The sequence below is a fragment of the Argopecten irradians genome, chromosome 8, assembly GCF_041381155.1.
Source record: "Argopecten irradians isolate NY chromosome 8, Ai_NY, whole genome shotgun sequence".
NCBI classification, from domain to species: Eukaryota; Metazoa; Mollusca; class Bivalvia; order Pectinida; family Pectinidae; genus Argopecten; species Argopecten irradians.
In genome coordinates, this window is record NC_091141.1 from 43,323,221 (window position 1) to 43,349,340 (window position 26,120).

Below are 26,120 nucleotides of genomic sequence, written 5' to 3' on the forward strand. Positions count from 1 at the left end.
TAGGCATGTTTCATATGTAATAAAAAGAAACGAACAAGATCAAGTTCTGATTCTAATTTCAGAATCAAAAAATTTTAATAATGATATAAATATATTTACAGATAAAAAAATCTTTGTTAAAACAGATCATACAAGTTTGTATGTTGAAGTATTGTCAAACACTTTTTATTTTTAAGTATAAGATCAGACAACAAATAAAAGATCATGTTTTTATGAAAAATGTTTCAAATAAAATTGTCTTACATGTGAATTTTGTTTTGTTGTATACTTTAACATGATGTCCCACAGGGATCTTGGCGCTCATCAAAAATTGATCTATAACAAGGGGAAAAAGGGATATCAAACTTCAAGAATCAAAATCCAAGATGGTGACCTGTCAGATATCTTCTTGACCCATTCGGCCCAAATTTAATGTGCGCAACTAGGGCCCTAGGGGAATCTTCATATGAAATTTGATCCCTTCAGCACTTTCTGAGAAATAGTGGTAACAAGAATTGTTAACAGACGGACGGACCTCAGACGAAAAGTTATTTGAATAGCCCACCATCTAATGATGGTTGGCTATAAAGGCAATTTACAAACCTTTGATATCACAGAAGCAAGGAATCTGTTGACATTTGTCAAGAAATATATTAAAGGTTGTGCTTAAGCTAAGGGACAAGCAATACAAGGCAAACCAAAATTATGTGTAGACTAGAAAGCTTATATTGCCATTTGAAGAAAAGTTTAATCTAAGAACTTTATAGTTAAAAGATGTGTAAAGCTAGATTTCATCAGCATATATACTAACACATGGCAATTGAATGTCATTTCTATCGTGAGCTGTTGGATGTATACAGATTTTATGATATCTGATGAACACATTTCTTCTGAACACGGATTTCTATGAACATGATAATGGTAACAAACTTCACAGGCGTAATAAAGAGTTCTATTGACCACAGTCAATGGTACACATCTGGACATGATTGGTTGGAAGTCTTGTAAGAATTACTGAATGGTATTTTTGTTATAACTGCCATCCACGTCTTGCTAAGTTAGTCGTTGACTGGCTTTTCTGGCGAAACCTGTAATATAATTACATTATTTTAATTAAATAAAACCGATTTTGCTATATCGGGGGCCATCAAAGCCGAAGATTCCTTGAAAATTGAAACCCCTAAAGGCCCTATTGCACATCTACATACTAACGTACTAATTAGTTGTTTCGGAAATCTCTGGAAACCAATCGAGGATGAACAGATCATCGTACTGCTCCTACATCAGAGAGGGTTACACATGATCTAATATTTGATGATGGTTATATTCATTAGTCACGTGATCAGTTCAGACAAAATATTTATCACAAATGCATCAGTTCGTACAGCAAATCAACAGATATTTGCAAACAAATCAATGATGCATTAGTTCAGACTGTTACACAGTACAAGTGCTGAAAAAGTCATCCCATAACTAGGCATGTTTCACAATGGAAAACCCATGAGGTAATATCCATAGCAGTTGGTTATCATTTATGTTTACACACCTACGGCGCCTCTGATTGGTCAACTCCAAGATCTCTTGATTCTGACTGGCTCTCAACTTCGGGCTACTTTTCATAGCCCATTTTCTTTTAAATAGCATTGTATTTACTGTTGAACAGGTAGTTGCGTATTCAAAGTATTAAACAATAGAATATTGGCTCTCTATTTGGCACTATATTTCATGGTGGATAGATGTCACTACATATTGTACCCTGAATGAAGGCGAGAAAATGGTCACCACAGTATAAATATAGTTATAGTTATGGGATAAATAAGTTCCCCAATTTATTTAAACTCTAGTTAGTTAAATTTCAAATTTTTAAAAGACACTTGCTAAAGCTTGTGTCTTTTCAAAGTTTGAAAATTATCTAACTCAAGTTTGATAAACATGATAAACAACAGTCACTTGTTGGGGAACCTTTATTTCTTATATGAAAACTTGTTATGCTAAGGTTATTTTACATTTTCTTTGAGAATAACAAGGTTTTATTACCATAAGATTTAGTCATTTGACCTGTATGTACACAACACTTACAAAGATTTACTCGACTTGGATTTGTAGGTGTGACCTCGGTGCTCCTCATTTCCCTCGGTCATTCCTCTCCTGTGTCTGTAAGTCAGATTAATCCTTTTATACATACATCTACATTGTAGTACAATTTGGAAGACAGACAGATAGTGAAACTTAGATGAAAGTCATTTAATGATGGCCTGATTTCTGTTTATTACTAAGAATATGTAGATTTATACTTTTTGACTGGTTGTAAATCCCAATAGACCTACAGATGTTGATATGGGTCAATGCTCACCTAACAACATTATGAAATCACCAACTCTGCCATTAATGCAAATACGAACAACTAGATCTAACCATTCAAACCGTATTACGGTAAATAGCCGTGATCTCTCTGGTAGTAGAGTAAATCAAAATAAGGTAATTACTGAAGGAGGCAATAGTAGAATAAACAAGTGAGTTGATTAAATGTAGTAAGTATATTGTATTACCAATTATTGTTTGATGAAAAACTAACCTGGAAGGAAATCTGCCAGACGCTGCTTTGGTCATCCTCATATAACCAGGCGTCGTTCCCTTGGAAACCTCCACACGCTCTTCTGTTTACAAAGGAACAAACATGTCATCTTTATTATAGAATACAATACAAGCGATCTCTTAACTTATTCGATCTCTCAACTTATTCGATCTCCCAACTTATTCGATCTCTCGACTTATTCGATCTCCCAACTTATTCGATCTCCCGACTTATTCGATCTCCCAACTTATTCGATCTCCCAACTTATTCTCATTACTAGAGAGTGTGTCACATTACCAATAACAAACAGCAGGCATAGTAACAGTCTTGGACCAGCTTTCTTTCCACGACTAAAAAATTTTGTAACTTCCATTTCAAAACATGTTCGCAATGATACACCTTTCACAGAATAAAAACTGCTTTGAAATAATTCTCAATCAATATACAAATGCTTTAAATCTACATATTTTAATCAGTGTCGAGAGAGACAACCTGGTACTCGTCAAATCAAATAGTTTCCCTGACCTAAATTAACACAGAGTTACTCATATGGAGAAAAGCTCCATCTGCTGAAATCATGAAGCTACTGAAAAGTCTCAAAATATCTAACCTCGGCGCCTGTCTGACAAAGAGAGAATCCCAGAATATCATACCTTATAACCGTATGAAATTGAGAAAATCCCAGAATATCTGACTTTGTATCCTGTCTGACATTGAGAAAATCCCAGAATATCTTACCTTGTAGCCTGTCTGACATTGAGAAAATCCCAGAATATCTGACCTTGTAGCCAGTCTGACATTGAGAAAATCCCAGAATATCTTACCTTTTAGCCTGTCTGACATTGAGAAAATCCCAGAATATCTGACCTTGTAGCCTGTCTGACATTGAGTAAATCCCAGAATATCTTACCTTGTAGCCTGTCTGACATCGAGAAAATCCCAGAATATCTGACCTTGTAGCCAGTCTGACATAGAACAAATCCCAGAATATCTGACCTTGTAGCCTGTCTGACAATGAGAAAATCCAAGAAAATCTAACTTTGCAGTCTGTCTTACATTGAGAAAATACCAGAATATCTAACCTTGTAGCCGGTCTGACATTGAGAATATCTAACCTTTTAGTCTGTCTGACATTGAGAAAATCTAACCTGGTAGCCGGTCTGACATTGAGAATATCTAACCTTGTAGCTGGTCTGACATTGAGAATATCTAACCTTGTAGCCGGTCTGACATTGAGAATATCTAACCTGGTAGCCGGTCTGACATTGAGAATATCTAACCTTGTAGCCGGTCTGACATTGAGAAGAGGCCCATCTGCTGGAGTTTAGTCCTTTCCTTGTGTGAGTTGTCTGTTGCCTGCCTTGACAGCTGGTTTCCTGAGGCCTTCAGGACTCGTCTGGGAGTATTTAATTTACCATCTGTTGGAGTGTTTTGGAGATTTTCCTTCAATATTCTAACTGGTGTATTTTCTTTGTCATCAATGTTTCTAGAACAGAAATAAACTACCTGATGACAGCATGTCATATTTTGAAATAATCATAGATATATCTTATATACATTATATATCATACCTATTATTGGAACACATGCTGTGCCTATAGGTGTTGCAAGATTAGTATATCAGTCTAAGGGAGATAATTTAGTTTGGATATATAAAGGGTAGTAGTTCTTGATAATAATTCTCTTGGAACACGAAGAGTTGATATAAAGAAGTGGAACTAAACAGGCATGTTTTTGTTTCATCAATGGATATACATGTATAGTGTGTAGAGAGTGAATTCCCCCAGGTCTGAGAGAACTTGATAATGTATTCATGAATATATCCGTGAGCGCTTAATTTACGATAAAATTTCCACTAGGAAACATTTCAAGTCTGTTATTTTTGCGATTTTCAGGCTTTTTGTTACATAGTGGAAAGATGTTTGTGTAATTAGCTCCTCACCTAAAATGTTTATAACGGTATAAACTATTGAGGCCTCTATATACATGTAACATGCATGTTAAGTGCCTGTACAGAGGTCATGTGTGTGCCGAGTACGTGTGGGCCGAGTACATGTGTACTGAGTACATGTGTGTGCTGAGTACATGTGTGTGCTGAGTACATGTGTAAGCCGGGTACATATGTGCACCCATGCTAGGCTGACAGCAGTACCCACGTGATACTCACCTACTGCGTCCCATTGTCATCTGGATAGCTAGCGGTGTGTTACTGTTCATCTGTTGCAGTGGCACTCTGCCACACAAAGGACTAGACGCTACCTCAGCATAGGATCGCACTGAAGTGGAAAAAAGTTACAAAATAGATCTTTGACAAAAACGAAAAAGAAAATTATATTTAAATTTACATGCCCTTATCAAGTCATATATTTTAAATTTTGGAAACATTCTTCATTAAATGACATACAAGAGGCCCAGAGGGCCTGTATTGCTCACCTGGTTTGTTATGGTAAGTAATATTCTGATACAGGTTCATTGTTTGTTTTCTCAAGGAGTTTAAAGATTTACCTTTAATTTCCCTATTGGGCCCCGACCCTCCTGTGCCAGGGATACAGAGCCAAGATACACACAGACTATTTTCCACTTCGCCCAAAGATGTTTCTTGCTAAATTTGGCTACAATCCATACAAAACTCTATGACAAGCTTAGTATAGCGATTCAAAGAAATGTTGGACGACGGACGACACTATGAGATAAGCAAGTGTGCTTTAACCAAGATCATTCACTGTTCTATAAATTACAGTACTTAGTTACTGTCCTGTGATCTTCTTATTTATGTGGTATAAACAATTGGAAATGAAATCTTTTTCACAAACATACCTTTACTCGTCGTACAAGCACCGTCAAACTGAATTGAGCGGACACAACTGCTCCTTTCTGTATACACACTTTGATTACTTGGGTTACCTCCCTTGGTCACAGTTCCAGAATTAACTGAGTTTGCTGTCTTTGTTGAAGAATTGGCACTAGAAACTAATTGTGTGTCTGTGGTGACAGGCTGCATGTTCAGAAGTGTCAATAGTGAGGACTTGTTGGACGAGGCCGGCGTATTTATTGGTTGTGAAGATTTGTTAGCTGAGTTTAGAATTGCTGTACTGTAGGAGTTAGCACTAATGACTTGTCTATCCCTGCTGCCACCAAGTGGCTGTGAAGGACCACTACCTGTCTCACCTACACTCCTGTCGGTGACTATCGGTAATCGACTAAGAACACACTGGTCAATATTTTCCTGGTTAAGAGTAAACGTGGAATTTAAATCCTGACTAGCCTCTTTCTGATTTTCAGTTTGTGACATATGAACTTGCTCTGCACCACCCAGTACACGAGATGGCTCAACGTTTGTTACACAGCTTTTCTTTATCACTGTGGAGTCTCTCACCTCATTATCACCACAACCTATTTCACCAACTGAACTTTTAATACTCTTTGCTGAGATACGATTGGGTACATCCACAAAAACATCATCAGAACACTGAAGATCTGAGGTGGAAGGCAGTGTCGGTCCGGTTGGTTTTGTATCAGATGACATCAGCCTGGACATCTTGCATTCAGAACAAGGTTGGTCTCTCTGCACTCTGGCAGGCGGAACATTCCTTCTAGATACTGGTACCCTAGTGGGCCCTGGAATATCAAAATCAATAGGCTTTACTGCAGATTTTGTAATGGCTTTTTTAGTATTCACTTAGAACTGTTGCCAGAGTGGATGACTAATACTCCGTGTGTACAAATTTAGTAATAACTCCATGAATAGGAGATATTGAAGAACCCTTTATAGTTTACTCAACTCCCCTTTATGTCAGAGTTCTGTGTACCAAATTTTATCAAAATCTGTCCAGTAGTTTAGGAGGAGTTTGCAGGACTAAGTTGTGTCTACAGGTAGACAGACAGACAGACAGACAGACAACCCGATTTCAGTGTACTCAATCTTAACTTTGAAGCAGGGATTAAAATTAATTAGACGTCTGTTTATACACAAATTCCCAACCATTTAACCTACTCAAACAGGCCATAATAGATGTATACTGCACTCTCAATCAGGCCATAATAGATAAATACAGCCCTCTCAACCAGGCCATAATAGATAAATACTAGGGATGGGTATCGCGAAAAATTTTGTATCGCGATATATCACGATACATCATAAGTGTATTATGATACGTATCATGATATTTTGGTATTATTTTTGTAGAATAAGAATTGCATGGTTTTTTCTGTCAATCACCTAAAAAGAGTATGAAATAAATGTTTTGTCAATATATCACTTTTATTCTTGTTTTTATCTAAAAAATGCGAGATAATGTCTGTGTTACTTCCGCTCGATGTTTTGCAAACACTTACTACTGGACGGGACTCAGTAGCTGGGTGATGGCGACGCAAGTGAGTCGTCAGGTTCCTTGTTCCGCCACTACATTTAACGATTGCCGTACACAATCGACATCAAGCGATGCTTTACTCGCTATTTATTTCCCCTTTACGTACTATAAGGCCAAAATGCTGCCATACAACCGCTTTTGCTTGGGATTTTTTACGAGGTTATCATTCGTGCCTATGAAGGTCGCCATTTTGAAACCTTACTAAGCACAAGATCAATCATAATCTACGTATAATAACATCCCAAAAATCCATCTTAACCTATACATTTGTCTGAAATGTTGTTAAAATATATATTTCAGTTTTAATTTTTATACAAATTCTCATTTTAAAAATATTTCCCGTCAAAAACGAAATTTTCACGGAAATATACGGAAAATCCCCGAATGATACCGAGTGAACCGATACGACTAAATCGTACCGCGATACGTATCGTTTTCAAATTGAACCTGGATATATCGGTATACCGATAATACCGCGCACCACTAATAAATACAGCCCTCTCAACCAGGCCATAATAGATAAATACAGCCCTCTCAACAAGGCCATAATAAATACAGCCCTCTCAACCAGGCCATAATAGATAAATAGTGCCCTCTCAACCAGGCCAAAATAGATAAATACTGCCCTCTCAACCAGGCCATAATAGATAAATAGTGCCCTCTCAACCAGGCCATAATAGATAAATACTGCCCTCTCAATCAGGCCATAATAGATACATACAGCCCTCTCAACCAGGCCATAATAGATAAATAGTTGCCTCTCAACAAGGCCATAATAGATAAATAGTGGTCTCTCAACCAGGCCATAATAGATAAATAGTGGCCTCTCAACAAGGCCATAATAGATTAATACAGCCCTCTCAACCAGGCCATAATAGATAAATACAGTCCTCTCAACCAGGCCATAATAGATAAATGCTGCCCTCTCAACCAGGCCATAATAGATAAATAGTGCCCTCTCAACCAGGCCATAATAGATAAATAGTGGCCTCTCAACCAGGCCATAATAGATAAATAGTGCCCTCTCAACCAGGCCATAATAGATAAATAGTGGCCTCTCAACCAGGCCATAATAGATAAATAGTGGCCTCTCAACCAGGCCATAATAGATAAATAGTGGCCTCTCAATCAGGCCATAATAGATAAATAGTGGCCTCTCAACCAGGCCATAATAGATAAATAGTGGCCTCTCAACCAGGCCATAATAGATAAATTGTGGCCTCTCAACCAGGCCATCATAGATAAATAGTGGTCTTTCAACCAGGCCATAATAGATAAATACTGCCCTCTCAACCAGACCATAACAGATAAATACAGTCCTCTAAACCAGGCCATAATAGATAAATAGTGGCCTCTCAAGCAGGCCATAATAGATAAATCGTGGCCTCTCAATCAGGCCATAATAGATAAATACTGCCCTCTCAATCAGGCCATAATAGATAAATTCAGCCCTCTCACCCAGGCCATAATAGATAAATACAGCCCTCTCAATCAGGCCATAATAGACAAGAGGCCCAGAGGGTCTGTATTGCTCACCTGTTTTTTTTTAGTAATTATCACAAAGACAATAAGAAAAATTAGCAAAATTGACTCCCAAAGTTTAATTTTGAATCACAACCATACAATGATGCTATTATTACCATACAAATATGTTATCCAATACATAGGTTCAGAGACAAAGTAATTTATATGAAAATAGTAGCCTAATTGACATTTTTGACCGCGCGTCTATTGCTGTCTAAGGCCGCGGGGGTCAGCCCTATCATTTGTATAATTTCAAATCCCAACCCTATAAGGATGCTACCATTGCATTATAAGTGCTCTTCCATTCTTAGTTGCAGAGAAGAGGTCGTTTATATGGAAATAGCTAAATTGAACTCCGTTGATCCCACCCTTCAGGCCCCCGGGGGGGGGGTCAGCCCCATCATTTGCAAAATTTTGAATCCAAACCCTTAAGGATGTAACCATTGCATTATGAACGTAATCCCATGTTAAGTTGCAGAGAAGAAGTCATTTATATGGAAATTGACCACTTTTGACCCCGCCCCTAAGGCCCCCAGTGGTCAGCCCTGTCATTTGCACAATTTTGAATCCCCACCCTATAAGGATGCTACCATTGCATTATGGGTGCTTTCTCATGCTTAGTTTCTGAGAAATCGTTTATATGGAAATAGCCAAAATGACCCCTTTTGACCCCGCTCCTCAGGCCCCCGGTGGGTCAGCCCCATAATTTGTACAATTTTCTGTTAGTAGCCCATAAGGATGCTACCAGTCAAATTTTGTTGAAATCCGACCAGCGGTTATGGAGAGGAAATCGATTGTTGACGGACAACGGATGCCGGACGCTGGACGCCGACGACGGACACCGGACGCCAGACGCTGCGGTATCCCATAAGCTCACCTCAGTCCTTCAGACCAGGTGGGCTAATAAATACAACCCTCTCAACCAGGCCATAATAGATAAATACTGCCCTCTCAATCAGGCCATAATAGATAAATACAGCCCTCTCAACCAGGTCATAATAGATAAATACAGCCCTCTCAACCAGGCCATAATGGATAAATACAGCCCTCTCAACCAGGCAATAATAGATAAATAGTGGCCTCTCAACCAGGCCATAATAGATAAATAGTGGCCTCTAAACCAGGCCATAATAGATAAATACTGCCCTCTCAATCAGGCCATAATAGATAAATACAGTCCTCTCAACCAGGCCACAATAGATAAATACTTCCCTCTCAATCAGGCCATAATAGATAAATAGTGGCCTCTCAACCAGGACATAATAGATAAATAGTGGCCTCTCAACCAGGCCATAATAGATAAATACAGTCCTCTCAACCAGGCCATAAAAGATAAATACAGCCCTCTCAATCAGGCCATAATAGATAAATAGTGCCCTCTCAACCAGGCCATAATAGATAAATAGTGGCCTCTCAACCAGGCCATAATAGATAAATAGTGCCCTTTCAACCAGGCCATAATAGATAAATACTGCCCTCTCAACCAGACCATAACAGATAAATACAGTCCTCTAAACCAGGCCATAATAGATAAATAGTGGCCTCTCAATCAGGCCATAATAGATAAATAGTGCCCTCTCAATCAGGCCATAATAGATAAATAGTGCCCTCTCAACCAGGCCATATCAGATAAATAGTGGCCTCTCAACCAGGCCATAATAGATAAATAGTGGCCTCTCAACCAGGCCATAATAGATAAATAGTGGCCTACCTGGCATGGTATCCTGATCCGTGTCTGATATCACAGAGGACTGTATGGATGATGAGACAGTAACTGACGAGAGGTTGGTCACAGATGACCGAGCACACAGTGGCTGGTCAGTCACAGATGAATGGCTGGTCAATGATAGAGATGACTGACTAGGTTTGAAAGCACTCTTCTCAGCCATATGTTGAGCTGTAATATGATATTATCATTGAAATAGCAACCTACAAAATCCTTAAAACTGGTCACATATATACACAGATAGGTTATTGCCTTATTCTTTGGAACTTTGTAGAGTTTTTTAAAACACATATATTCACAAGGATTTCTTGAAAGTACCTAGTCCTTTTTGAAGAAACATTCTGTAAACATGTAGTTTCAATTAGCCCTTGTCAAAGTAAATTGTAAATACTTCTCTGAAAGAATATGATTCCAAGATTTCTTACCTTTATATTAATACCAACACAACTTTCATGTAGAGAATCCTTGGACAGATTTTGTATGTAATGGAGATATAACTCAAAATAAGAGTTTATTTTAGTGGTTATTAAAAGCCAAGTTGAAATAATTCATTCCAAAGAGAACACAAAAGTGAAATTATCGTTTACAAAATATCTGCTGGCAAGCTATTTTAAAGATGAACATTTTTTTACGATTAGTTGACGCTCGAGCAAAAATTATTACAAACCTGCTGGTAACGACTTGAGCATTTCTCCCAAGGAGAAGGCATTATTCTGATCTGGAAAGCTCTGGTCAGCAAAGGTCACTTCACGACCTTCAGTCATCGACTGAATGGTGTGGTACTGGGAGTCAAGGGTCGGGGTCAAAAGGTCATGGTCTTTCAGGATACTGTGCTGTTGTTTCACCATTTGAAGAAGTTGTATAACTAATCTAAGATAAACAGAAGACAGTATAACAGAATTGAAATGTCGGGACATCTTCATGACTCAGCCACCACACATTGAACGCACGGTATAACAATCACTGGAAGGTGGGACAGTGTAACAATCATTGGAAGGTGGGACAGTGTAACAATCATTGGAAGGTGGGACTACTTGGCGGGAAAGTATAACAATCATTGGAAGGTGGGAATAATTGGCGGGAAAGTATAACAATCATTGGAAGGTGGGAATAATTGGTTGGACAGTATAACAATCACTGGAAGGTGGGACTAATTGGTGGGACAGTATAACAATCATTGGAAGGTGGGACTAACTGGTAGGACAGTATACAATCATTGGAAGGTGGGACTAATTGATGGGAAAGTATATCAATAACTGGAAGGTGGGACTAATAGGTGAGACAGTATAACAATCATTGGAAGGTGGGACTACTTGGCGGGAAAGTATAACAATCATTGGAAGGTGGGAATAATTGGCGGGAAAGTATAACAATCATTGGAAGGTGGGAATAATTGGTTGGACAGTATAACAATCACTGTAAGGTGGGACTAATTGGTGTGACAGTATAACAATCATTGGAAGGTGGGACTAATTGGTGGGAAAGTATAACAATCATTGGAAGGTGGGACTAATTGGTGGGACAGTATAACAATCATGGGAAGGTGGGACTAATTGGTGAGACAGTATAACAATCACTGGAAGGTGGGACTAATTGGTGGAACATTATACAATGGGACTAATTGGAAGTGGGCAATAGGTGAGACAGTATAACAATCATTGGAAGGTGGGACTAATTGGTGAGACAGTAAACAATCATTGGAAGGTGGAATTGGTGGGACTTAACATCATTGGAAGGTGGGACTAATTGGTGGGACAGTATAACAATCATTGGAAGGTGGGACTAATTGGTGGGACAGTATAACAATCACTGGAAGGTGGGACTAATTGGTGGGACAGTATAACAATCATTGGAAGGTGGGACTAATTGGTGGGACAGTATAACAATCATTGGAAGGTGGGGGACTAATTGGTGGGACAATATAACAATCATTGGAAGGTGGACTAATTGGTGGACAGATAAAATCATGGAAGGTGGACTAATTGGTGGGACAGTATAACAATCATTGGAAGGTGGGACTAATTGGTGGGACAGTATAACAATCATGGAAGGTGGGACTAATTGGTGGGACAGTATAACAATCATTGGAAGGTGGGACTAATTGGTGGGACAGTATAACAATCATTGGAAGGTGGGACTAATTGGTGGGACAGTATAACAATCATTGGAAGGTGGGACTAATTGGTGGGACAGTATAACAATCACTGGAAGGTGGGACTAATTGGTGGGACAGTATAACAATCATTGGAAGGTGGGACTAATTGGTGGGAAAGTATAACAATCATTGGAAGGTGGGACTAATTGGTGGGACAGTATAACAATCATTGGAAGGTGGGACTAATTGGTGGGACAGTATAACAATCATTGGAAGGTGGGACTAATTGGTGGGAAAGTATAACAATCACTGGAAGGTGGGACTAATTGGTGGGAAAGTATAACAATCACTGGAAGGTGGGACTAATTGGTGAGACAGTATAACAATCATTGGAAGGTGGGACTAATTGGTGGGACAGTATAACAATCATTGGAAGGTGGGACTAATTTGTGGGACACAATATAACAATCATTGGAAGGTGGGACTAATTGGTGGGACAGTATAACAATCACTGGAAGGTGGGACTAATTGGTGGGACAGTATAACAATCATTGGAAGGTGGGACTAATTGGTGGGACAGTATAACAATCATTGGAAGGTGGGACTAATTGGTGGGACAGTATAACAATCATTGGAAGGTGGGACTAATTGGTGGGACAGTATAACAATCATTGGAAAGTGGGACTAATTGGTTGGACAGTATAACAATCATGGAAGGTGTGGACTAATTGGTTGGACAGTATAACAATCACTGGAAGGTGGGACTAATTGGTGGGACAGTATAACAATCACTGGAAAGTGGGACTAATTGGTGGGACAGTATAACAATCACTGGAAGGTGGGACTAATTGGTGAGACAGTATAACAATCACTGGAAGGTGGACTTATTGGTGGGAAAGTATAACAATCACTGGAAGGTGGGACTAATTGGTGGGACAGTATAACAATCACTGGAAGGTGGGACTAATTGGTGGGACAGTATAACAATCATTGGAAGGTGGGACTAATTGGTGAGACAGTATAACAATCATTGGAAGGTGGGACTAATTGGGAGACAGTATAACAATCATTGAAGGTGGGACTAATTGGTGGGACAGTATAACAATCATTGGAAGGTGGGACTAATTGGTGGGACAGTATAACAATCACTGGAAGGTGGACTAATTGGTGGGACAGTATAACAATCACTGGAAGGTGGGACTAATTGGTGGGACAGTATAACAATCATTGGAAGGTGGGACTAATTGGTGGGACAGTATAACAATCACTGGAAGGTGGGACTAATTGGTGGGACAGTATAACAATCATTGGAAGGTGGGACTAATTGGTTGGACAGTATAACAATCACTGGAAGGTGGGACTAATTGGTGGGAAAGTATATCAATCACTGGAAGGTGGGACTAATTGATGGGAAAGTATAACAATCACTGGAAGGTAGGACTAATTGTAGGGACAGTATAACAATCACTGGAAGGTGGGACTAATTGGTGTGGACAGTATAACAATCACTGGAAGGTGGGACTAATTGGTGGGACAGTATAACAATCATTGGAAGGTGGGACTAATTGGTGGGACAGTATAACAATCATTGGAAGGTGGGACTAATTGGTGAGACAGTATAACAATCATTGGAAGGTGGGACTAATTATGGGACAATCATAACAATCATTGGAAGGTGGGACTAATTGGTGGGACAGTATAACAATCACTGTAAGGTGGGACTAATTGGTGGGACAATATAACAATCATTGGAAGGTGGGACTAATTGGTGTGACAGTATAACAATCACTGAAAGGTGGGACTAATTGGTAGGACAATATAACAATCACTGGAAGGTGGGACTAATTGGTGGGACAGTATAACAATCACTGAAAGGTGGGACTAATTGGTAGGGGACTAATTGGTGAGACAGTATAACAATCATTGGAAGGTGGGACTAATTGGTGGGACAGTATAACAATCATTGGAAGGTGGGACTAATTGGTGGGAAAGTGTAACAATCATTGGAAGGTGGGACTAATTGGTGGGAAAGTATAACAATCACTGGAAGGTGGGACTAATTGGTGGGACAGTATAACAATCATTGGAAGGTGGGACTAATTGGTGGGACAGTATAACAATCACTGGAAGGTGGGACTAATTGGTGGGACAGTATAACAATCATTGGAAGGTGGGACTAATTGGTGGGAAAGTATTTCAATCACTGGAAGGTGGGACTAATTGGTGGGACAGTATAACAATCATTGGAAGGTGGGACTAATTGGTGGGACAGTATAACAATCATTGGAAGGTGGGACTAATTGGTGGGAAAGTATAACAATCACTGGAAGGTGGGACTAATTGGTGGGACAGTATAACAATCATTGGAAGGTGGGACTAATTGGTGGGACAGTATAACAATCATTGGAAGGTGGGACAGTATAACAATCATTGGAAGGTGGGACTAATTGGTGGGAAAGTGTAACAATCATTGGAAAGTGGGACTAATTGGTGGGACAGTATAACAATCATTGCAAAGTGGGACTAATTGTAGGGACAGTATAACAATCATTGGAAGGTGGGACTAATAGGTGAGACAGTATAACAATCATTGGAAGGTGGGACTAATTGGTGGGAAAGTGTAACAATCATTGGAAGGTGGGACTAATTGGTGGGAAAGTATAACAATCACTGGAAGGTGGGACTAATTGTAGGGAAAGTATAACAATCATTGGAAGGTGGGACTAATTGGTGAGACAGTATAACAATCATTGGAAGGTGGGACTAATTGGTGGGACAGTATAACAATCATGGGAAGGTGGGACTAATTGGTGGGACAGTATAACAATCACTGGAAGGTGGGACTAATTGGTGGGACAGTATAACAATCACTGAAAGTGCGACTAATTGGTGGGAAAGTATAACAATCATTGAAGTGGGACTAATTGTAGGGACAGTATAACAATCATTGGAAGGTGGGACTAATTGTGGGACAGTATAACAATCACTGAAAGTGGGACTAATCCTGGAAGTGAGACAGTATAACAATCATTGGAAGGTGGGACTAATTGGTGGGAAAGTGTAACAATCATTGGAATGTGGGACTAATTGGTGGAAAGTGTAACAATCACTGGAAGGTGGGACTAATTGATGGGACAGTATAACAATCATTGGAAGGTAGGACTAATTGTAGGGACAGTATAACAATCATTGGAAGGTGGGACTAATAGGTGAGACAGTATAACAATCATTGGAAGGTGGGACTAATTGGTGGGAAAGTGTAACAATCATTGGAAGGTGGGACTAATTGGTGGGAAAGTGTAACAATCATTGGAAGATGGGACTAATTGGTGGGAAAGTGTAACAATCACTGGAAGGTGGGACAATATAACAATCATTGAAAGGTGGGACTAATTGGTTAGACAGTATAACAATCATTGGAAGGTGGGACTAATTGGTGGGACAGTATAACAATCATTGGAAGGTGGGACTAATTGGTGAGACAGTATAACAATCATTGGAAGGTGGGACTAATTGGTGGGAAAGTATAACAATCACTGGAAGGTGGGACTAATTGGTGGGACAGTATAACAATCACTGGAAGGTGGGACTAATTGGTAGGGACAGTATAACAATCATTGGAAGGTGGGACTAATAGGTGAGACAGTATAACAATCATTGGAAGGTGGGACTAATTGGTTGGACAGTATAACAATCATTGGAAGTTGGGACTAATTGATAGGAAAGTATAACAATCACTGGAAGGTAGGACTAATTGTAGGGACAGTATAACAATCATTGGAAGGTGGGACTAATAGGTGAGACAGTATAACAATCATTGGAAGGTGGGACTAATTGGTGGGAAAGTGTAACAATCATTGGAAGGTGGGACTAATTGGTGGGAAAGTGTAACAATCATTGGAAGATGGACCTAATTGGTGGGAAAGTATAACAATCACTGGAAGGTGGGACTAATTGGTGGGACAGTATAACAATCACTGGAAGGTTGGACTAATTGGTGGGACAGTATAACAATCATTGGAAGGTGGGGACTAACACATTGAAGGTGGGACTAATTGTGGAGTATAACAATCACTGGAAGGTGGGACTAATTGGTGGGACAGTATAACAATCACTGGAAGGTGGGACTAATTGGTGGGACAAGTATAACAATCATTGGAAGGTGGGACTAATTGGTGGGACAGTATAACAATCACTGGAAGGTGGGACTAATTGGTGGGACAAGTATAACAATCACTGGAAGGTGGGACTAATTGGTGGGACAGTATAACAATCACTGGAAGGTGGACTAATTTGGGACAGTATAACAATCATTGGAAGGTGGGACTAATTGGTGGGAAAGTGTAACAATCACTGGAAGATGGGACTAATTGATAGGAAAGTATAACAATCACTGGAAGGTAGGACTAATTGTAGGGACAGTATAACAATCATTGAAGGTGGGACTAATTGGTGAGACAGTATAACAATCACTAGAATTGGTGGGATAGAATAACAATCACTGGAAGGTGGGACTAATTGGTGGGACAGTATAACAATCACTGTAAGGTGGGACTAATTGGTGGGACAGTATAACAATCACTGGAAGGTGGGACAATACTAGAAAGTGGGATAGAATAACAATCACTGGAAGGTGGGACTAATTGGTGGGACAGTATAACAATCACTGTAAGGTGGGACTAATTGGTGGGACAGTATAACAATCATTGGAAGGTGGGACTAATTGGTGGGACAGTATAACAATCACTGGAAGGTGGGACTAATTGGTGGGACAGTATAACAATCATTGGAAGGTGGGACTAATTGGTGGGACAGTATAACAATCATTGGAAGGTGGGACTAATTGGTGGGACAGTATAACAATCACTGGAAGGTGGGACTAATTGGTGGGACAGTATAACAATCATTGGAAGGTGGGACTAATTGGTGGGACAGTATAACAATCACTGGAAGGTGGGACTAATTGGTGAGACAGTATAACAATCATTGGAAGGTGGGACTAATTGGTGGGAAAGTATAACAATCATTGGAAGGTGGGACTAATTGGTGGGATAGAATAACAATCACTGGAAGGTGGGACTAATTGGTGGGACAGTATAACAATCACTGTAAGGTGGGACTAATTGGTGGGACAGTATAACAATCATTGGAAGGTGGGACTAATTGGTGGGACAGTATAACAATCATTGGAAGGTGGGACTAATTGGTGGGACAGTATAACAATCATTGGAAGGTGGGACTAATTGGTGGGACAGTATAACAATCATTGGAAGGTGGGACTAATTGTGGGACAGTATAACAATCACTGGAAGGTGGGACTAATTGGTGAGACAGTATAACAATCATTGGAAGGTGGGACTAATTGGTTGGACAGTATAACAATCATTGGAAGGTTGGACTAATTGGTGGGACAGTATAACAATCATTGGAAGGTGGGACTAATTGGTGGGAAAGTATAACAATCACTGGAAGGTAGGACTAATTGTAGGGACAGTATAACAATCATTGGAAGGTGGGACTAATAGGTGAGACAGTATAACAATCACTGGAAGGTGGGGGACAGTATAACAATCATTGGAAGGTGGGACTAATTGGTGGGACAGTATAACAATCACTGGAAGGTAGGACTAATTGTAGGGACAGTATAACAATCATTGGAAGGTGGGACTAATTGGTGAGACAGTATAACAATCATTGGAAGGTGGGACTAATTGGTGGGACAGTATAACAATCATTGGAAGGTGGGACTAATTGGTGGGAAAGTGTAACAATCATTGGAAGGTGGGACTAATTGGTGGGAAAGTATAACAATCATTGGAAGGTGGGACTAATTGGTGGGACAGTATAACAATCATTGGAAGGTGGGACTAATTGGTGGGAAAGTATAACAATCATTGGAAGGTGGGACTAATTGGTGGGACAGTATAACAATCATTGGAAGGTGGGACTAATTGGTGGGACAGTATAACAATCATTGGAAGGTGGGACTAATTGGTGGAAAGTATAACAATCATTGGAAGGTGGGACTAATTGGTGGGACAGTATAACAATCATTGAAAGGTTGGACTAATTGGTTGGACAGTATAACAATCATTGGAAGGTGGGAAAGTGTAACAATCACTGGAAGGTGGGACAGTATAACAATCATTGAAAGGTGGGACTAATTGGTGGGACAGTATAACAATCATTGGAAGGTGGGACTAATTGGTGAGACAGTATAACAATCATTGGAAGGTGGGACTAATTGGTGGGAAAGTATAACAATCATTGGAAGGTGGGACTAATTGGTGGGACAGTATAACAATCACTGGAAGGTGGGACTAATTGGTGGGACAGTATAACAATCACTGGAAGGTGGGACTAATTGGTGAGACAGTATAACAATCATTGGAAGGTGGGACTAATTGGTGGGACAGTATAACAATCACTGGAAGGTGGGACTAATTGGTGAGACAGTATAACAATCATTGGAAGGTGGGACTAATTGGTGGGACAGTATAACAATCCTGGAAGGTGGGACTAATTGGGGGACAGTATAACAATCATTGGAAGGTGGGACTAATTGGTGGGACAGTATAACAATCATTGGAAGGTTGGGACTAATTGGTGGGACAGTATAACAATCATTGGAAGGTGGGACTAATTGGTGGGACAGTATAACAATCATTGGAAGGTGGGACTAATTGGTGGGACAGTATAACAATCATTGGAAGGTGGGACTAATTGGTGGGAAAGTGTAACAATCATTGGAAGGTGGGACTAATTGGTGGGAAAGTGTAACAATCATTGGAAGGTGGGACTAATTGGTGGGACAGTATAACAATCATGGTGGGAAAGTGTAACAATCACTGGAAGGTGGGACAGTATAACAATCATTGGAAGGTGGGACTAATTGGTGGGACAGTATAACAATCACTGGAAGGTGGGACTAATTGGTGAGACAGTATAACAATCATTGGAAGGTGGGACTAATTGGTGGGACAGTATAACAATCATTGGAAGGTGGGACTAATTGGTGGGACAGTATAACAATCATTGGAAGGTGGGACTAATTGGTGAGACAGTATAACAATCATTGGAAGGTGGGACTAATTGGTTGGACAGTATAACAATCATTGAAAGGTTGGACTAATTGGTTGGACAGTATAACAATCATTGGAAGGTGGGACTAATTGGTGGGAAAGTATAACAATCATTGGAAGGTGGGACTAATTGGTGGGACAGTATAACAATCATTGGAAGGTGGGACTAATTGGTGGACAGTATAACAATCATTGGAAGGTGGGACTAATTGGTGGGACAGTATAACAATCATTGGAAGGTGGGACTAATTGGTATGGACAGTATAACAATCATTGGAAGGTGGGTATAACAATCATTGGAAGGTGGGACTAATTGGTGAGACAGTATAACAATCATTGGAAGGTGGGACTAATTGGTGGGACAGTATAACAATCATTGGAAGGTGGGACTAATTGGTGGGAAAGTATAACAATCATTGGAAGGTGGGACTAATTGGTGGGACAGTATAACAATCATGGGAAGGTGGGACTAATTGGTGGGACAGTATAACAATCACTGGAAGGTGGGACTAATTGGTGGACAGTATAACAATCACTGGAAGGTGGGACTAATTGGTGGGACAGTATAACAATCATTGGAAGGTGGGACTAATTGGTGGGACAGTATAACAATCATTGGAAGGTGGGACTAATTGGTGGACAGTATAACAATCATTGGAAGGTGGGACTAATTGGTGGGACAGTATAACAATCATTGGAAGGTGGGACTAATTGGTGGGACAGTATAACAATCATTGGAAGGTGGGACTAATTGGTGGGACAGTATAACAATCATTGGAAGGTGGGACTAATTGGTGGACAGTATAACAATCATTGGAAGGTGGGACTAATTGGTGGGACAGTATAACAATCACTGGAAGGTGGGACTAATTGGTGGGACAGTATAACAATCATTGGAAGGTGGGACTAATTGGTGGGACAGTATAACAATCATTGGAAGGTGGGACTAATTGGTGGGACAGTATAACAATCACTGGAAGGTGGGACTAATTGGTGAGACAGTATAACAATCATTGGAAGGTGGGACTAATTGGTTGGACAGTATAACAATCACTAGAAAGTGGGATAGAATAACAATCACTGGAAGGTGGGACTAATTGGTGGGACAGTATAACAATCATTGGAAGGTGGGACTAATTGGTGGGACAGTATAACAATCACTGGAAGGTGGGACTAATTGGTGGGACAGTATAACAATCACTGGAAGGTGGGACTAATTGGTGGGACAGTATAACAATCACTGGAAGGTGGGACTAATTGGTGGGACAGTATAACAATCATTGGAAGGTGGGACTAATTGGTGGGACAGTATAACAATCACTGGAAGGTGGGACTAATTGGTGGGACAGTATAACAATCATTGGAAGGTGGGACTAATTGGTGGGACAGTATAACAATCACTGGAAGGTGGGACTAATTGGTGGGACAGTATAACAATCACTGGAAGGTGGGACTAATTGGTGGGACAGTATAACAATCATTGGAAGGTGGGACTAATTGGTGGGACAGTATAACAATCATTGGAAGGTGGGACTAATTGGTGAGACAGTATAACAATCACTGGAAGGTGGGACAGTATAACAATCATTGGAAGGTGGGACTAATTGGTGGGACAGTATAACAATCACTGGAAGGTGGGACTAATTGGTGGGACAGTATAACAATCATTGGAAGGTGGGACTAATTGGTGGGACAGTATAACAATCACTGGAAGGTGGGACTAACAATCACTAGAAAGTGGGACAGTATAACAATCACTGGAAGGTGGGACTAATTGGTGGGACAGTATAACAATCACTGGAAGGTGGGACTAATTGGTGGGACAGTATAACAATCATTGGAAGGTGGGACTAATTGGTGGGACAGTATAACAATCACTGGAAGGTGGGACTAATTGGTTGGACAGTATAACAATCATTGGAAGGTGGGACTAATTGGTGGGACAGTATAACAATCACTGGAAGGTGGGACTAATTGGTGGGACAGTATAACAATCACTGGAAGGTGGGACTAATTGGTGGGACAGTATAACAATCACTGGAAGGTGGGACTAATTGGTGGGACAGTATAACAATCACTGGAAGGTGGGACTAATTGGTGGGACAGTATAACAATCATTGGAAGGTGGGACTAATTGGTGGGACAGTATAACAATCACTGGAAGGTGGGACTAATTGGTGGGACAGTATAACAATCACTGGAAGGTGGGACTAATTGGTGGGAAAGTATAACAATCATTGGAAGGTGGGACTAATTGGTGGGACAGTATAACAATCACTGGAAGGTGGACTAATTGGTGGGACAGTATAACAATCATTGGAAGGTGGGACTAATTGGTGGGACAGTATAACAATCATTGGAAGGTGGGACTAATTGGTGGGACAGTATAACAATCATTGGAAGGTGGGACTAATTGGTGGGACAGTATAACAATCATTGGAAGGTGGGACTAATTGGTGGGACAGTATAACAATCATTGGAAGGTGGGACTAATTGGTGGGACAGTATAACAATCACTGGAAGGTGGGACTAATTGGTGGGGACAGTATAACAATCATTGGAAGGTGGGACTAATTGGTGGGACAGTATAACAATCATCATGGAAGGTGGGACTAATTGGGGAGACAGTATAACAATCATTGGAAGGTGGGACTAATTGGTGGGAAAGTATAACAATCATTGGAAGGTGGGACTAATTGGTGGGACAGTATAACAATCACTGGAAGGTGGGACTAATTGGTGGGACAGTATAACAATCACTGGAAGGTGGGGACTAATTGGTGGGACAGTATAACAATCATTGGAAGGTGGGACTAATTGGTTGGACAGTATAACAATCACTGGAAGGTGGGACTAATTGGTGGGACAGTATAACAATCACTGGAAGGTGGGACTAATTGGTTGGGAAAGTATAACAATCATTGGAAGGTGGGACTAATTGGTGACAATAACATCATGGAAGGTGGGAGTATAACAATCATTGGAAGGTGGGACTAATTGGTGGGGAAAGTATAACAATCATTGGAAGGTGGGACTAATTGGTGGACAGACAGAAGGGGGGACAGTATAACAATCATTGGAAGGTGGGGACTAATTGGTGAGACAGTATAACAATCACTGACTAATTGGTGAGGTGGGACTAATTGGTGGGACAGTATAACAATCAATGGAAGGTGGGACTAATTGGTGGGACAGTATAACAATCACTGGAAGGTGGGACTAATTGGGAAGTATAACAATCATGGAAGGTGGGACTCAAGTGGGACAGTATAACAATCATTGGAAGGTGGGACTAATTGGTGGGACAGTATAACAATCATTGGTAAGGTGGGACTAATTGTTGAGACAGTATAACAATCATTGGAAGGTGGGACTAATTGGTGGGACAGTATAACATTCACTACAAGGTGGGACGAATTGGTGGGAAAGTATAACAATCATTGGAAGGTGGGACTAATTGGTGGGACAGTATAACAATCATTGGAAGGTGGGACTAATTGGTGGGACAGTATAACAATCACTGGAAGGTGGGACTAATTGGTTGGACAGTATAACAATCACTGGAAGGTGGGACTAATTGGTGGGAAAGTATAACAATCACTGGAAGGTGGGACTAATTGGTGGGACAGTATAAACAATCACTGGAAGGTGGGACTAATTGGTGGAAAGTATATCAATCACTGGAAGGTGGGAAAGTATAACAATCACTGAAAGTGGGACTTATTATTGGGACAGTTTAACAGTCACTGCAATGTGGGACTTATTTTACTCAAACATATGGTTATTCTACTACCATACTCTAAAATGGCAACCCTACCTCTCTGCACCTGAGATTTCCCGTTCCTGAGAGCGGACCACTTTAGCCATATACTTCATACAGTGCTGTGATTCTGTTAAGGCAAGACTGGATTCATGTATCTGTAGATTGAGCTTCAGGATCTGCAGTAACAGGAATGTAATCAATCAACCAAACGATTGCTTCTTAATGACGTATGATTTTCATACCTAGTGCAAAACCAATACGAAAATTAGCATTTTAAATTCTCTAACCCTGGACGGGCTATGGATATCCGCAGATTTATCGGTGTGTGATTTTTTTTTAAATCTCACCCTAGGGTAAAGGCAAGCTACTCAAGATCTTTGCATATTCTCAACATTTGCATGACATCACAGCCACTTTCATGATGTCACAATATCAGTAGCATGCTGACACATCATTATTATAGGCATAAACTGGTACACAGGGTAAGAGAAATGAATCATTCACCCTTTTAGAGGTGAGACAGGAGATCTCAACCTTTGTGTTTTACAACTTTGACTGATCTGTTCCCCTCCCCACCATCCCTGACAGTATACCTCTGCCACTGGGCTGGGTTGTATGCCCCTGGACTAGACTGTCCCCCATCCTCCCCACCATCCCTGACAGTATACCTCTATCACTGGGTTATCTGACCCTTGACTGGTCTGTCCCCCCATCCCCCCTTCCCACCATTCCTGACATGTACAGTCTATATCTATCGCAGGGTTATCTGCCGCTTGACTGGTCTGTTTAACCATCCCCCCATCCTCCTCACCATCCCTGACAGTCTACCTCTATCACTGGGTTATCTGCCTCTTGACTGGTTTGTCCCCCCATCCCTTTCCCCACAAAACTTGACAGTCTACCTCTATCGCAGGGTTGTCTGCCCCTTGACTGGTCTGTCCCCCCCATCCCCCTCCCCACAATTCCTGACAGTCTACCTCTATGGCGGGGCTGTCTGCCCCTTGACTGATCTGTCCCCCATCCCCCTTCTCCCCAACCCTGACAGTCTACCTCTATCACGGGGTTGTTCTTTACCTTGACTGGTCTGTCCCCCCCATCCCCCTTCCCCCTCCCGACCATTAACTGACAGTCTAACCTCTATCGTGGGGCGGTCTGCCCTTGACTGATCTGTCCCCCCCATCCTCCCTCCCCACCATCCCTGATAGTCTACCTCTATCGCAGGGGTTATCTGCCCCTTGATTGGTCTATCCCCCCATCCCCCCTTCCCCCCATCCCTGACTGTCTACCTCTATCGCAGGGTTGTCTTTACCTTGACTGGTCTGTCCCCCCATCCCCCTTCCCCACCATCCCTGACAGTCTACCTCTATCGCAGGGTTATCTGCCCTTTGACGGGTCTGTCTCCCCATTCCCCTTCCCCCTCCCCACCATCCCTGACAGTCAACCTCTATCGCGGGGTATGGCTGCCCCTTGGCTTGTCTGTCCCCTCATCCCCCATCCCCCTCCCCACGATCCCTGACAGTCTAACCTCTATCACTGGTTATCTGCCCCTTGACTGGTCTGTCCCCCCATCCCCCATCTCCACAATCCCTGACAGTCTACCTTTATCGCAGGGTTGTCTGCCCGTTAGAAGGAATATATGTAACCAAGCCTACTATACCTCTCGGCCGGGTACGAATTGGTCCCTATGTGTCCTTAGTGGAGCACTGCCTCAGAAATCACTCGGGCGTTGTTTTTCATACTTTTTTGTAGATTTCCGATTATTTTATGCGTATACATGCGTTTACATATTATATTTGTCCAAAACAAACGTAACTACCATTCTTAATATCTACCGTACAGCTCACAAGATGTCAAATTCACAATTTGTGGGACTTGCCGTATAAATTCCGTTCAGAAAGACTTCTTCTTAATGTAATATGTAAAAAAAAAAGGCCTCAATGAGAATTTGATATTTTATGTAGTTCAGTTTTATTGCCTGGTAGGTACACGATATTAAACAAGTACGATAAAATGCAAACAAATGTTTTATAATGGTTTGCATAAACATTACTTTGCTCCATTAGCAGTAATAGACATCAATTGTAGCTCTGAAGATGACACCATTTTCTGTCTCAAAGTCTTTTGAGCTACAATATTGCTGCTATCTGCCCCCAGGGTTGGGGTCAATTACATTGCAATGTAATTAATTACAATTACAATTACTTGGTCAAAACTCAATTACAATTACAATTACTCAGTTTTGTAAATGTAATTAATTACAATTACAATTACATTCAAAAAGTAATTAATTACAATTACACATTACATTTTCTTACTATGTTTTTTATATGTTTATACCAAGGATTTAAAAGTGAGATATACGTCATTGCATATACACATTTGTATAATCATACACTGTAGCAGTTATACAGATATAATAAGTCGATATTAGTAAATTCTGATAGAACACATGTTCACTTCACATAAACCGCAAGGTACAATTGAGTATTGGTAGGGTGTATTTGTTTTACATGTACATTTTTATTGGACCTAGCAGTAATATTGTCAAATGCGTCAGCTTTATGTACAAGGTATTCATATTTTTTATTGCATTTTATCATCATTAGCATCTCAAAATCATCATCAGACAGTCTCTATCTGTCTGGTCGGAATACTTTGCCAGAAATTAACACTAAACAATCTCTCTACTGGAGCTGAAGTGGCTGGTATAGCTAAGTACTTGCTAGCTAAAAAAGACCGAATTTAGAAATCTGCAAGAATAATCTTTCCAGAACTTTAATGGGTCACAATATTTCTCTGTGCAAACTTCACTAATGTAGATGCCTACAATTCATTGGATTTAAGACCTCAGTTGTGTCTCTTTCGTAACAGTGTTATTTATATAGTGGGAAGAAAACTGAAAAAAAGTCTTCTGTTAATTATAATTTTCTTGGCAGGGGCAGTGAAGACAAATCTGAACTATCATCTATATTTTTGCCTTCATTAGATTTGCAAATTAGGTGATCA

The 26,120-nt window shown here is 40.5% G+C and overlaps 1 protein-coding gene across 2 annotated transcripts in view; it reads right to left on the bottom strand.

Annotated features, from left to right (window-relative positions):
* Positions 1-39: 39 nt before the first annotated feature.
* Positions 40-26,120, bottom strand: part of LOC138330440 (kinesin-like protein KIF18B) — a 53,681-nt gene continuing 27,600 nt past the window's right edge. For both annotated transcript variants that reach the window (XM_069278069.1, XM_069278068.1), the window contains exons 13-21: positions 23,169-23,290; positions 10,842-11,044; positions 10,160-10,345; positions 5,372-6,172; positions 4,722-4,830; positions 3,835-4,040; positions 2,555-2,636; positions 2,059-2,133; positions 40-1,067 (exon numbers count right to left, since the gene is read on the bottom strand). In XM_069278069.1, coding sequence (XP_069134170.1) covers positions 1,010-1,067; positions 2,059-2,133; positions 2,555-2,636; positions 3,835-4,040; positions 4,722-4,830; positions 5,372-6,172; positions 10,160-10,345; positions 10,842-11,044; positions 23,169-23,290 — 1,842 coding nt within the window. In that variant the 3' untranslated portion in view covers positions 40-1,009. The remainder of the gene's footprint in view (positions 1,068-2,058; positions 2,134-2,554; positions 2,637-3,834; positions 4,041-4,721; positions 4,831-5,371; positions 6,173-10,159; positions 10,346-10,841; positions 11,045-23,168; positions 23,291-26,120) is intronic.